The sequence below is a fragment of the Solanum dulcamara genome, chromosome 9, assembly GCF_947179165.1.
Source record: "Solanum dulcamara chromosome 9, daSolDulc1.2, whole genome shotgun sequence".
In the NCBI taxonomy this organism is placed as follows: Eukaryota; Viridiplantae; Streptophyta; class Magnoliopsida; order Solanales; family Solanaceae; genus Solanum; species Solanum dulcamara.
Window position 1 is genome coordinate 61,556,043 of NC_077245.1, and position 11,820 is coordinate 61,567,862.

Here is an 11,820-nt window from a genome sequence, read left to right on the forward strand (position 1 = left end):
TGGAGCGTTTTCCCTCAATGTGGGACTTCCCGGCGCGAATCCAAATTTAGTCGGGCTCCAATGTGGGTATCGGACACGAATGAGAACCAAAAAAATATTACCTAGTGCTAGATTATTAAATACAATTTAAGGGATGGTAGAATTGTTTTTTTATATAACAAATGGGTTTTCAGATACAAACTAAAGAAAAATAATTTTGCTAGGTAAATTCATTAAGTTGACCGACCACTTAAGAATTTAACTCTCACTTGAGATAGTTTCGATATGCTTTGCATCCATCTATAAATACACCGGTCTTTAGATGTGAAACTAAATTATGATAAGTGAATGTGTTAGAAAGAAGCAAGACAAACCTAAAATTACATCAAAGAAAGTTAAAGATAAGAAACCATGTGGAAAAAAAGGATAACACAACGAAAAAGAAAAAAGAACGAAGAAAAAGATCTATATAGGTAATACGAAGGTTTTAAACTCATATAGAACTAATTATTATGATTGCTACTATTAGTATTATTTATAATATTGTTAACATTTTTTTTTCGATACAACTTCAAGGGAGAAATTTATGTCTTTTCTCCTTAATTTATAATTATGAAGAAGAAATGAGAATTCATATACGCAACCGAACTTGTTTGGAGGCATAGTAGTTGTTAAACTTAAAAGCCACCAGATCACGACTAAAAATTGCTTAAAAGAATTTATAATACACAAGAACATATTCAGGTCAAAATCGCCACCTTGAAATCTGTTAAATGAGTCAAAAAGGAAATTTGCAAGAAAAGAAAGAAAAGTCACAATGGTGACTTTTATAAACTTTGTCAAACTCCAATAGTCTAGGAATGAGGTAGCTAGCAATGATCTAAATAAGACAAAAACACCAGGTGATGATCTTTAGCTGGAATGTGAAAAACCGGAGCTCAGAGGAAATAGATCGCTCCATCGCGCTGTAACCTCAAGACAATATCTAAAAACCGATAGCATATCTTGTTTGGTTATCCCAGTAGAGTTTTGATTGCTTCACCATTTCAGTTCGTTCAGAAGCATGTCTTTCCTTCCAATACTGCTTAAATCTGAAAATTATAAGCAAATAAGCAATTTCCTAACATTTTACTGTCACCTTTGAAAAATTTAGCGTATAAATTAGTAAAAGAATGAACAAATAAAGCTACCTGTTGATAGGAAAAATATATACTAATACTTTATGTTACTCACCTCTTCTTTTGAAGCAAATCTAATTCCATCATATGCACTGCATTAGCATAAGTTCCAACCTGCAACAATAAATTACTTCTTGTTTACCTTTTACTTGGAGAGCCAAGGGATAACTAGTTCAGCTTCAGTAAAACTTCAAAAAACGTTTTCCATGTAAAGCCAAATATTTTAGCAAGAAAACGCTTACCACAAATAAGAGGGGATAGTAATGGGAATAGAAAAGCCCGCTGGACTGGCCCCTTAAGGACCAATCGGCAGCAGGCCCACTAGGGACCCGACAGGCTGCTGGTACCGATACTTAAAATTTTATTATTATTATTTTATATGTTTCCCATCGTTGCTAATGGCTAAAAACAGTCGTTTGGCCCATCAAAACCCCAAAACACCCCCTGAAAATTTATAAAATTACACTTCTACACTAATTCTCAACTATAAATACTCCAATCCTTAATGTTTTTCCCATCAATCTTAGGGTGTGCTTGGTGTCGAGGAAAAACTGTTTTTCAATTTCCCCTTGTTTAAATGGTCAGAATGCTTTGAAATATATTCTCTAGGAAAGCAAGTTTCTTAAAATGAGGAAAATGACTTCCCTCGTGAAAGTACAAAAAACAAGTTTCATAAGTAACATTCCAAGTATATTGTCTTCTCCCACCCACCTAATGCCCCCAACCCCTTGATCATCCCACCCCCACTCCCTACCCTGCCCCATAGTGTTTTGCTCAATTACATACAAATGTTCTATGCACACCTGACCCTCCCCAGACACCATTTGTGGAACTATATGGAGTGTGTTGTTATTCATTACCATACTAAATATTACAAAATAAGCAAGAAACCCACTTATTTTCCAAGTAAACATTTTTCTTCATACCAAACACTAGTATCTCTCCAATTTCTTCATACCAATACACACATCTTATGGAGTTCCCAGCACACTCTTAGTGCTGTTTTGAATACTTTGACATTTCAGAAGGAAAAAAAAAAGGGGGGGGGGGGGGGGGGGGGTTGGAGGCATGTGATAATTAAAGGGTGGAGGAGGACATGGTGGGCAGTGGTTATAATAGTGGTGAGAAGTAGGGAGTGGAAATCTATCAATAGGAGGAAAAGTTATTGTCGGAGAGTGGTAAAACAAAGAATTAGCTCGTTCGTCTGGTAATACATTTTAAATTACGTGAAACCGAGTCCATCTTGAGAGGTTCTTTCATATAGATATTCACGGTTCTTTTCCAAACTGAAATGCATGTTTGCTCTCAGAGGCAAATTAGCAAGACAGAAAATATCAAAGAGAAATTCAACTCCAGCATATCTGACGATATTTACACAGGGAGCCTCTCCGAGAAGCTTATTTTCAAAAATCAAATTGAGCTTCACAATGAAGGCATACCAGAACCTTGACTTGGCTAAACCAGAAACTCCAAGTGGTATTTGCATTCGATAAATTTGTTATTTAGTTTTTTTTTCTTTTTTCTTTTTGTAATTGCTAGATAGGAAAGGCATACTTATATGACGATCCAAAGCTTACAAAATTCCAGCGTTCATTATAAAAGGAATGCCACATATGTGCAGAGTTGGAGGAGAAGAGTTAAAGCAGATTTTTTTTTCAGAATGCACTCTAGGATTAAGAAATGATGCTACTGCATAATATATGCTCTCAAAGTAACTGAAAGAAATAAAATTGTGTAACAGTGCTAACCTCTCTGCAAACTGGACATTTTGACATGTTACTTGCAGCCTTAATACCTTGGAATATCATCACAGAAGCTGCAGTGCAAGCACAAGATTTGCAGAAAAGATGCCCACAGCCTAAAGCGTATGGATTGAAGACCGTATCCTAGAAATCATGAACAAGTGAATTATTAATATCCTGTCAAGGAAAGGGATTCCATATCATGGTTAACCGAAAAAAAGGGGGTGTGCTTACCAAACAGATTGGACAAGTCAGATCATACTCTAATTTCACAGAATCTGGAAACATCAAAGTCATAATAGACCCTGTATCACTGAGATTGCAAGAAAATTGGCTGAAAATCTCATTAGACTTCCCACCATTCGATTCATTGAAATTCAAATACAAAGCCCCTAGTTCTATCAACCATGGTGATTGTAGAATCTCAAGGCGTTCAGAACGCATCTTTGACTTAAAGTTCCTTCCATTCACAGAGCTGTGAATCTACATAAACATGTCCCTATTTAAATAGAGTACACATAAAATATCTGCTTAAGAAAAATGTAGTACAGTCGCTTACTTTATCATATTTCTTAAGAATCTTTTGCATGGCAATAGCATTCATCATGGCATATTCAATTAGTATTCGGCACTCTTGCATCATCGCCTGCTGATCATTCTTGAAACATTGACGCAACGTTACCAGATATTTTTGTATTCCTGGAGCAGTATGAAGTTGGAGAAGTCTTCTCACTCTAGAACTGAAGCAACCAGCTATATCAGAAGCCTCCTTTTTCAATTCAGAGAAGAAGTTCTGATCACACACTAGAAGAATTTAAAAGTGCATAGTTAGAGACTGTAACAAAGGATAATCAAATGAAGCATGTTAAATATAATGGTACCCAAAAATCGAAGTATATGGATCCTGCAAAACTAGCGAACAGAGAAAAGATTACACATCTAAAATGCTATTTTAAGGTATAAACAAAAATGAAAAAAAAAGAACATGCAGACTGTGATTGAGAAAAATCAAAGAATTTTTTTTGGTTCTAAAATACTCATTAGCTGCAGCAAGATCCTATTTCTGGATATAGCAACAGAGAGAATACTCTTACAAGCTACCCCATTGAAAATGGACAATACCATCTGGTATAACTTGTAACTGATATCGAAGAAGAAACGAAAATATAGGCAACATATATATTTTCTCAACTTTGACTTCAATTCCTGAAGATACATTTGGTCAGCCTCTAGAGGGAGCTTTTAGGGTATTAAAATTGACTTAGTTTTACCTAATGGTACACTCGCTGAAAATTCTGTAGTGTGGACGCATCTTCATTTTCGAAAAGATACAAATATTCACAATATTGGTATAAGTTTATTCAATAGCTTAAAATAAAATAACCAGAGTGTTTCCAAATGCTTTTCCCGGAAATGCAGTGACTTATTCCAAACAACGACGGATCCCGTACTTCCATTAAGGGGGTCCAAAAATTAAAAATGTAGCACAAGAGAGTTGAACTTGGAACTTCAAGGTGAATTTTGTACCCCTAAACCACTTAGCCAAATCTCTTGTGTTCAGATGATTCAAAGTCTACAAATGTAGAAAAAAAAACTACTTAATGTATATAGTGTAATTTTTTTCCGAGGGGGTTCGGGTGAACACCCTCCAGCCCCTAGATCCGCCATGATTCCGAAAATACTTTCTAGAAGCCCTCACTCTCCAGGCCTATGTAATGGAATCATCAATTGCATAGTTATTCAGTGTTGCACTGCTCATATATTCAGTCTTTGAAACTGCTCAAAGCCCATGTTTGACAACATCATGACATGAAGAAACAATAATTTTCATAAAGATGCTCCAATCATAAGAAAGAGGACTAGATGGCTACATCCGCGAAATTGCAAACCTGAAGTAATTACCGTTTCCCCAGCATCCTACAGTCCCCTCTTTGGTCCTCCTGAGAAATTTGCAGCTACATACACCATCAACATAAGCAATAAAAGAGGTAGAGATGCATAGAATTAGAACATATGCTTTCCATTAGTCATCATGAGAGAACTATTAGCAATCCTTCTGCATTTATCACCCCCTTCTTCTGCCCATCACCTTATCCGGAAAGCCTCTTTAACCCCTCTCACGGGAATTTTCGAGGTCCATTTTGAATATAACAGTTGATTCATCCTTATTCCTAACATTATCCACCAACTCACTATCAACCATGACACATCAAGTTTCTGCCTATATAACACAAAAAATTTCTGAACCCAAGGTTGTAGGTCCAAAGACACATTGTTCGTACAGAATTGAGTTACCTCTGAACAAGCCAGATCAAAGTAGAGTTGATACATCATTCCTAACACACTCAACACCATAAATATCCTCAAATAGTCTTTTAAGTGGACTCTGCAATATCCCAGAAAGTCTCAAGAAAAGACGTGACGAAACCAGCAGAAGTGAAGCATCATATCTCCCTACATATATATTATATTAAAATTGGGAATGTCTTAAGCTAAAAGTTTAAATTACCAACATACCTTTCTAAATAATTTAAATATCTTATTTATAAAAGAAAATCCTATTGCTTCACACTCCTTGGTCAATAGCCACAAACATTCAACTCATACTAGAACTTGTCTTGATCAAGACAACCCAAAGATCGGGAATAGCTTCTCCAAATTAGTTGTTGTTCTTCTTTTTTAACCTGTGAGACAACAACTTTTAAAGGCACCATACGTCTTCAGGTAACAAAATATTAATTATTTATGCTTTATATCCCATATATCATTGTCATTTTCCTTGCTTATTTTAATCTTTGTTCCTGGTTATTCCAATTGTGTACCCGAAACTGTCAATTATAGCTTTCCTACTCAGGGACGAGCTCATTTTTATTTTAAACGAGGAAAAGAGAAAAATCAAACTCTTAAGTTTATTATCGTATTAATATGTCACCATATTAAGCATAGCTTATAAGGTAATTTCTATATACATTATACATAGACAGAATGATCTAGCTCTATTAATTACGTGCATTTCAACAAATGACGGGTATTCTCAACACTTCGATAAGTTCAGTGTTTTCAACTTTTCGTTATGTGTGAAGCTGCTTATTAGCAGTGGCGTCAAAAATAAGAATGTAGTGCTTGAGATTCAAACTTGGAACCTCAAGGTGGATTTTTAATCCCTCAACCACTAAGTCAACCTCTAATCTTATGTTTTGGAGGTTCAAAATCTATATATATAGATATAAAAAAAATTAAAATACCTTATAGATATCGTGTAATTTATTACATGAGAGCCCCCTCACTACCCTATAAATCCACCCTTGCTCATTAGTATAACTAATTTATTATTTATTGATATTGGTGTTACTTCATTTTTTTTCATGAATATTATAATATTCTCAGTTTCTAGGTCCACTCTAACTTATTTGAGTGAGTTACATACGAAGAAAAGTATTTTAAAGATTTTTGTGAAAAAAATATACTATCTTTAAAAATCATGTTAATGTTATATATATAGCCGCAACTGTCCACCTTTTTGTTCATTCTCAAGCTAGATTTTATTAACACCTTTGATTTTCTCTACCTCTTAATGGAGACAATAAAAAATAAATATACATTTAAGTTAGAGCATAGGGAAAATTCTTGTATTACCTCCTCATTCTAAATAATTTAACAAAAAATACCTCTACGTATCTTACCATAAAAGTAAAAACTCCTAAACTAAAAAATGGAATTACCTAAATATTCTTTTAAATAATTTAATGTCCTACATATAAAAATAAATAAAAAATAAAAAATAAAAACATCACGTTAATATTCTGAAGTATTTTCTGCCAAAAGTTGTGTTCCTATGATTAGTAACTAACTTCCCTCCATGAATTGGAGACACCCTTTGGTTTAGAAATGAAGAATGTATTCATTAAATGTGATTCCAGCAGCCAACAACGTTAAACAAAAACCACTCTTCCTAACCTTATGCTTATTACTTCTTCACTACCATTCATTACCAACACTGAAGAAAAATGCATAAATACATTGTGGGCTTGGGCAGTAATTTGGTCGGGTAAATGTGTTGTCACTGTTGAAAGCTAATTTTAAAACAATCTAACATTTTTGAGTCTTTTGAAACCAAAACTTCAAAACAAACTTCCAAAAAGTATTACATTTTCTTCGACATTGAGTTTTTTTCCTAATTAAAGATTGTGCCTTCTGCATTCCACTGCTTAAATTTATGTCCTATCAACAATTCTCTCTCGGGTCAAGTGAAGTGCATTAAGGACGAGCATGGAAAAGTATTGGTAGAGGAGACCCTCATTAAACATAAATGAGGGTCATACTTCCATAAACTCTTGAATGAAGAAGGGGACAGAGAGATTATACTGGGAGATTTGGAACATATAGGGAGGCGTCACGATTTTGGGTGTTGCGTGAGTATTACGGTCGAGGAGGTTAAGAGTGTTGTTCGTAGGTTGCGCTGGGGAAGAGCGACCGGACCTGATGAGATTCCTGGGGAATTTTGGAAGAGTGCGAGCTCGGTAGGTTTGGAATGCCTGACTAGGTTATTCAATGTCATCTTTAAGATGGCAACGATGCCCGAAGAATGGAGGTCAAGCGTAATGATCCCCCTATACAAAAACACTGGGGATATCCAGAGCTGCAACAACTATAGAGGTATCAAGCTTCTAAGCCATACTATGAAAGTGTGGGAAAGAGTGGTGGAGATGAGGGTCAGGAGAGGCATGTCTATTTCAAAGAACCCGTTCGGATTTATGCCGGGACGCTCAACTACAGAAGCCATCAATCTTATGAGGAGAGTGGTGGAGCAGGATAGGGAGAGGAAGAGGGACTTGCATATGGTATTCATCGACCTAGAAAAGGCTTACGATAAAGTTCCACGAGAGATACTATGGAGATGTCTGGAGGCTAAAGGTATACCTATGGCGTACATTAGGGTGATCAAGGACATGTATGAGGGTGCCAAAACTAGGGTAAGGACAGTAGGAGGGGACTCAGAGCACTTTCCAGTCGGGATGGGGTTGCATCAAGGATCAGCTCTCAGTCTATTTTTATTTGCCTTGGGGATGGATGGATTGACGTGATAAATTCAACGTGAGGTGCCATGGTGTATGCTTTGAGCGTACGACATAGTCCTGATCGATGAGACTCGTAGTGGAGTTAACGCTAAGCTGGAGGATTGGACACATACCTTAGAGTCTAAAGGGTTTAAGCTCAGTAGGACCAAGATAGAGGTACTTAGAGTGCAAGTTCAGTGAGACATTTCAGGAGGTTGGTGCGGAAGTTAGGCTTGGTGACCAGGCCATCCAAAAGAAAAGTAGTTTCAAGTACCTTGGGTCTATCATGCAAGTCAGCGGGGAGATTGACGATGATGTCACACACCATATTGGGGAAGGGTGGATGAAATGGAGGCTCTCTTCTGATGTGCTATGTGACAAGAAGGTGCCACCACAACTTAAGGGCAAGTTCTACAAAGTGGTGGTTAAACCGGCTATGTTATATGGGGCGGAGTGTTGGCCAGTTAAGGTCTCTCATGTTCAAAAGATGAAAGTTGCCGAGATGAAAATGTTGAGATGGATGTGTGGGCATACCAGGAGCGATAGGATTAGAAACGAGGCTATTCGGGACAAGGTAGGCGTGGCCTAGATGGAAGACAAGATGCGGAAAATGCGACTGAGATAGTTTGAGCATGTGAAGAGGAGAGACACAGATGCCCCAGTGCGGAGGTGTGAGAGGTTGGTTATGGATGGTTTCAGGAGAGGTAGGGGTAGGCCGAAGAAATATTGGGGAGAGGTGATTAGACAGGACATGACGCAGTTACAGCTTACCGAGGACATGACCTTAGATAGGAGGATGTGGAGGACCCACATTAGGGTAGAAGGCTAGTACATAGTCTCGTTATTCCTCCCTATTAGTAGGCGCATTAGCGCACTATAATTTCTTGTGCTCTGATTTCTATTATTATCTATCACTTTCTGTACTTTGATTATTCTATTTTATCTCTGTCGCTCTCGTTATTTGCTTTTCCATATATGCCTTATCTAACCTCTTTCTATGCTTTTATTGAGCCGAGGGTCTTTCGAAAACAGTCGTCCTACCTTGGTAGGAGTAAGGTCTGCGTACACTTTACCCTCCTCAGACCTCACGTTGTGGGATTTCACTGGGTTGTTGTTGTTGTTTATTTTATAACAAAATTTTATGGCCACTTAGTGGGTTGAATCTCGATTAAAGAGCTTAACTTTTGATTTTCCGAAGATCATAGAGAATCTAAAGCTTATTAAAGAATGTGACTTTCAACATTATCTACTAAAAAATAATTTTAGAAAGGAAATATATCAAAGTTTAATTGAAAGTGTAATGGCTAAAACATAGATAGAGTTGTGCAAGAGTGCTATCTATCGACATTTATCATATAGCTAAATAAAATATCTTTCTATGTATTAAATACTTTATGTATATAGATTCGGAAAAAAATAACATGAACTACGCATGCAATGCACATGCAGAGAGACTAGTACCCAAAAAAGCACCTACTTTCTCTTCCTTCTCTAAAAGCCTTTAGAGCAGATTGCAAATATCCTCAAACATAGAGCTCCAGATTGGGTTACTCATAAATAGCCTTCAAATGAAGTATCATTATATTTGGAAAAGTCATGTGCATCAAAGAAATGGAAACACTCTCCCTCTCTATCTTGAACCTAGCTCTGCCAGCTTGGATGAACAAAGCATGTACCCGGTGTAATTGATAAATCGATGTATCAACACAACCCCATTTGAAGTGTTAGTGTTCGTTATTGGATGTTCTCTATTAACTAATCTATAACATACAACTATATGATTTTATTCTGCTCTTTCTATGGAGGGGTGACTCAAAGCATTACCTTGTAAAGAGCTACTAGCCAAAATCTTCGACGGGCCAAGTTAAGCAAGTTTTGGTCGAGCATCAATTGAAATATCATCTCTCAAATTACAAGGACTCTCATTTCCAACATTAAGCCTATTTAGAGGTCTAAAATGTTTTATTTCTTTAAATCTATGCAATATCTTGTTTCCCTCTTTTCCCATCACTTTTTCACTATCATACATAACCTCATAAAAAACATATCGTCCTTGTTTACACTTTCCGAACATATAAAAGAAAATGATCAAAGGTCTATCCCATAAAAAATCTCCCTAGAATTTTGTACCAAGTAAAGATTCCAGTTTCAATTTTGAAATGCCTCATATACCAATTTGTGAGAATGAAGGAGTTATTACGCAGCAGCAGCAGAAAGGTTAAGCTAACTTCACATTCTAAGTTCAAGGTAACCAATTCATGAATACAAAATTGTACTCAAATATGTGAGGTTAGCCATCTTCTGACAATAATTATATGTGATACTTAATATGAAACCTTCCGCTAGTTACATTAAGTCACGACAATTTCCTTGCATTTTTATTCATTTATTCAATGTCTTTGGGAAACAATCTCCTTGTCTTCACAAGGCAAGGGTAAGGTTTGCATACACCACCCTCCACAGACCCCACTTGCTTGCGGGATTATATTGGGTATTTGCTTATTCACTCTAGGATGCATTTGCTCTTAAGTGAAACTACATGCATGTCTTTTCTCCAAGAAAGATATGAGGGAGATGTAGCCATCGAAAAAAAATTGTGGGACTCTACAAGACAAGCCCAATCTTTGTTAGGGTTCATGGAGGCTACTCTACCCTAAACTCTATGTCACCCCTATATAAAAGGGTAACATATTCCCTTGAATAGGCATTTTGAAATCCCATAAACTCTTGAGATATTCAAAAAAAGATATCAAAGCATCAAATACTGCCTTTGTCAAAGCCGCAACTTAACATTCTTTGCGATCAAATACATCGTACGGAGGTCCAAATTATCCTATTTTCGAGAAATAATCACGAAGAAAAATTAGAGAGAAGAACAATCAAGAAAGGAACAAAATTGTACTCACAAATATTCATCAATAAAATCTTTATTTCACTATATTTTATTTGTGATAGAAATTTATTTTTCTATCACTTTTAAAATTTGTTGAAAACAGGAGAAACAAATGGTAAAAACCACAAAGTTTCACGGCAAGCTATAATTTAATAAGGATACAAGCTAGCAGGTTAACATTTGTGTATATGAAAATCAAATTCGAGGAATAGAATAAATCAACATAACAGCAACAGCAGAAACAAAAAAAGAAAAAAAAACAAATTCCAATGTGCTACTATTGATTTAAAAAAAATTGAAAAAAAAAAGGGAAAAGAAATAGGTACATTGGCAAGATTCAAACTGGCAAGGTTGATGATGATCATCATGTGGTTCTCCATTGGAATTGGATTCCTTCAAAGCAGCCCTACAAGCCCTGCAACTCTTGAGAACCTTTTTCAGCCTTTTGTATTCGACATGCGGAGAAAATTTGTCTGAACCTTCTTCCGCCTGTAGATACTCCATGAAAGTTTCTCCAAACTTCATGATTAATTAATTTTTCCCAAACCCAACCCAATAAATATAATAATTCAGAATATTTCCCTAAATCGAAGATCGTTATAGAAAATACTCTTTGTTATATATAGTGGGTGGGTTATATGTTTAACCTGAGAAATAATCTTTTCTTTTTGTTTCAAATTCAAATTTTTCTGCTCATTCCTTTTAGGTTTTTATTTATTCCTTATTTTCCAAGGAAATCAACAAACGGTTTATTGCATGTCATGCACGTGTCTCTAATTTCTCTAAATTGTGCGATGGCAAACTATCTTAGAGAAAAATAAAATCATAGAAAAATTATTATTTTTATTATATTAATTTAACTATCTTTTGAAAAATATAATTATCATTTAGCTTATTTTAAGTAATATATTCTTAACCAAAAAGTTTATGAAATTAAGCATTAGCAAAATAATTATGCTTTCAAAGAATTG

At 35.8% G+C, this 11,820-nt stretch overlaps 1 protein-coding gene across 1 annotated transcript; it reads right to left on the bottom strand.

Annotated features, from left to right (window-relative positions):
- Positions 1-671: 671 nt before the first annotated feature.
- LOC129902963 (probable E3 ubiquitin-protein ligase BAH1-like) lies at positions 672-11,533 on the bottom strand. Its single transcript, XM_055978425.1, has 6 exons — positions 11,176-11,533; positions 3,459-3,703; positions 3,134-3,382; positions 2,906-3,043; positions 1,213-1,271; positions 672-1,070 (listed from the first exon to the last, which is right to left on the bottom strand). The coding sequence occupies exons 1-6, from the start codon at positions 11,372-11,374 to the stop codon at positions 965-967; spliced, it is 996 nt and encodes a 331-aa protein (XP_055834400.1). The 5' UTR covers positions 11,375-11,533; the 3' UTR covers positions 672-964.
- Positions 11,534-11,820: the final 287 nt, after the last annotated feature.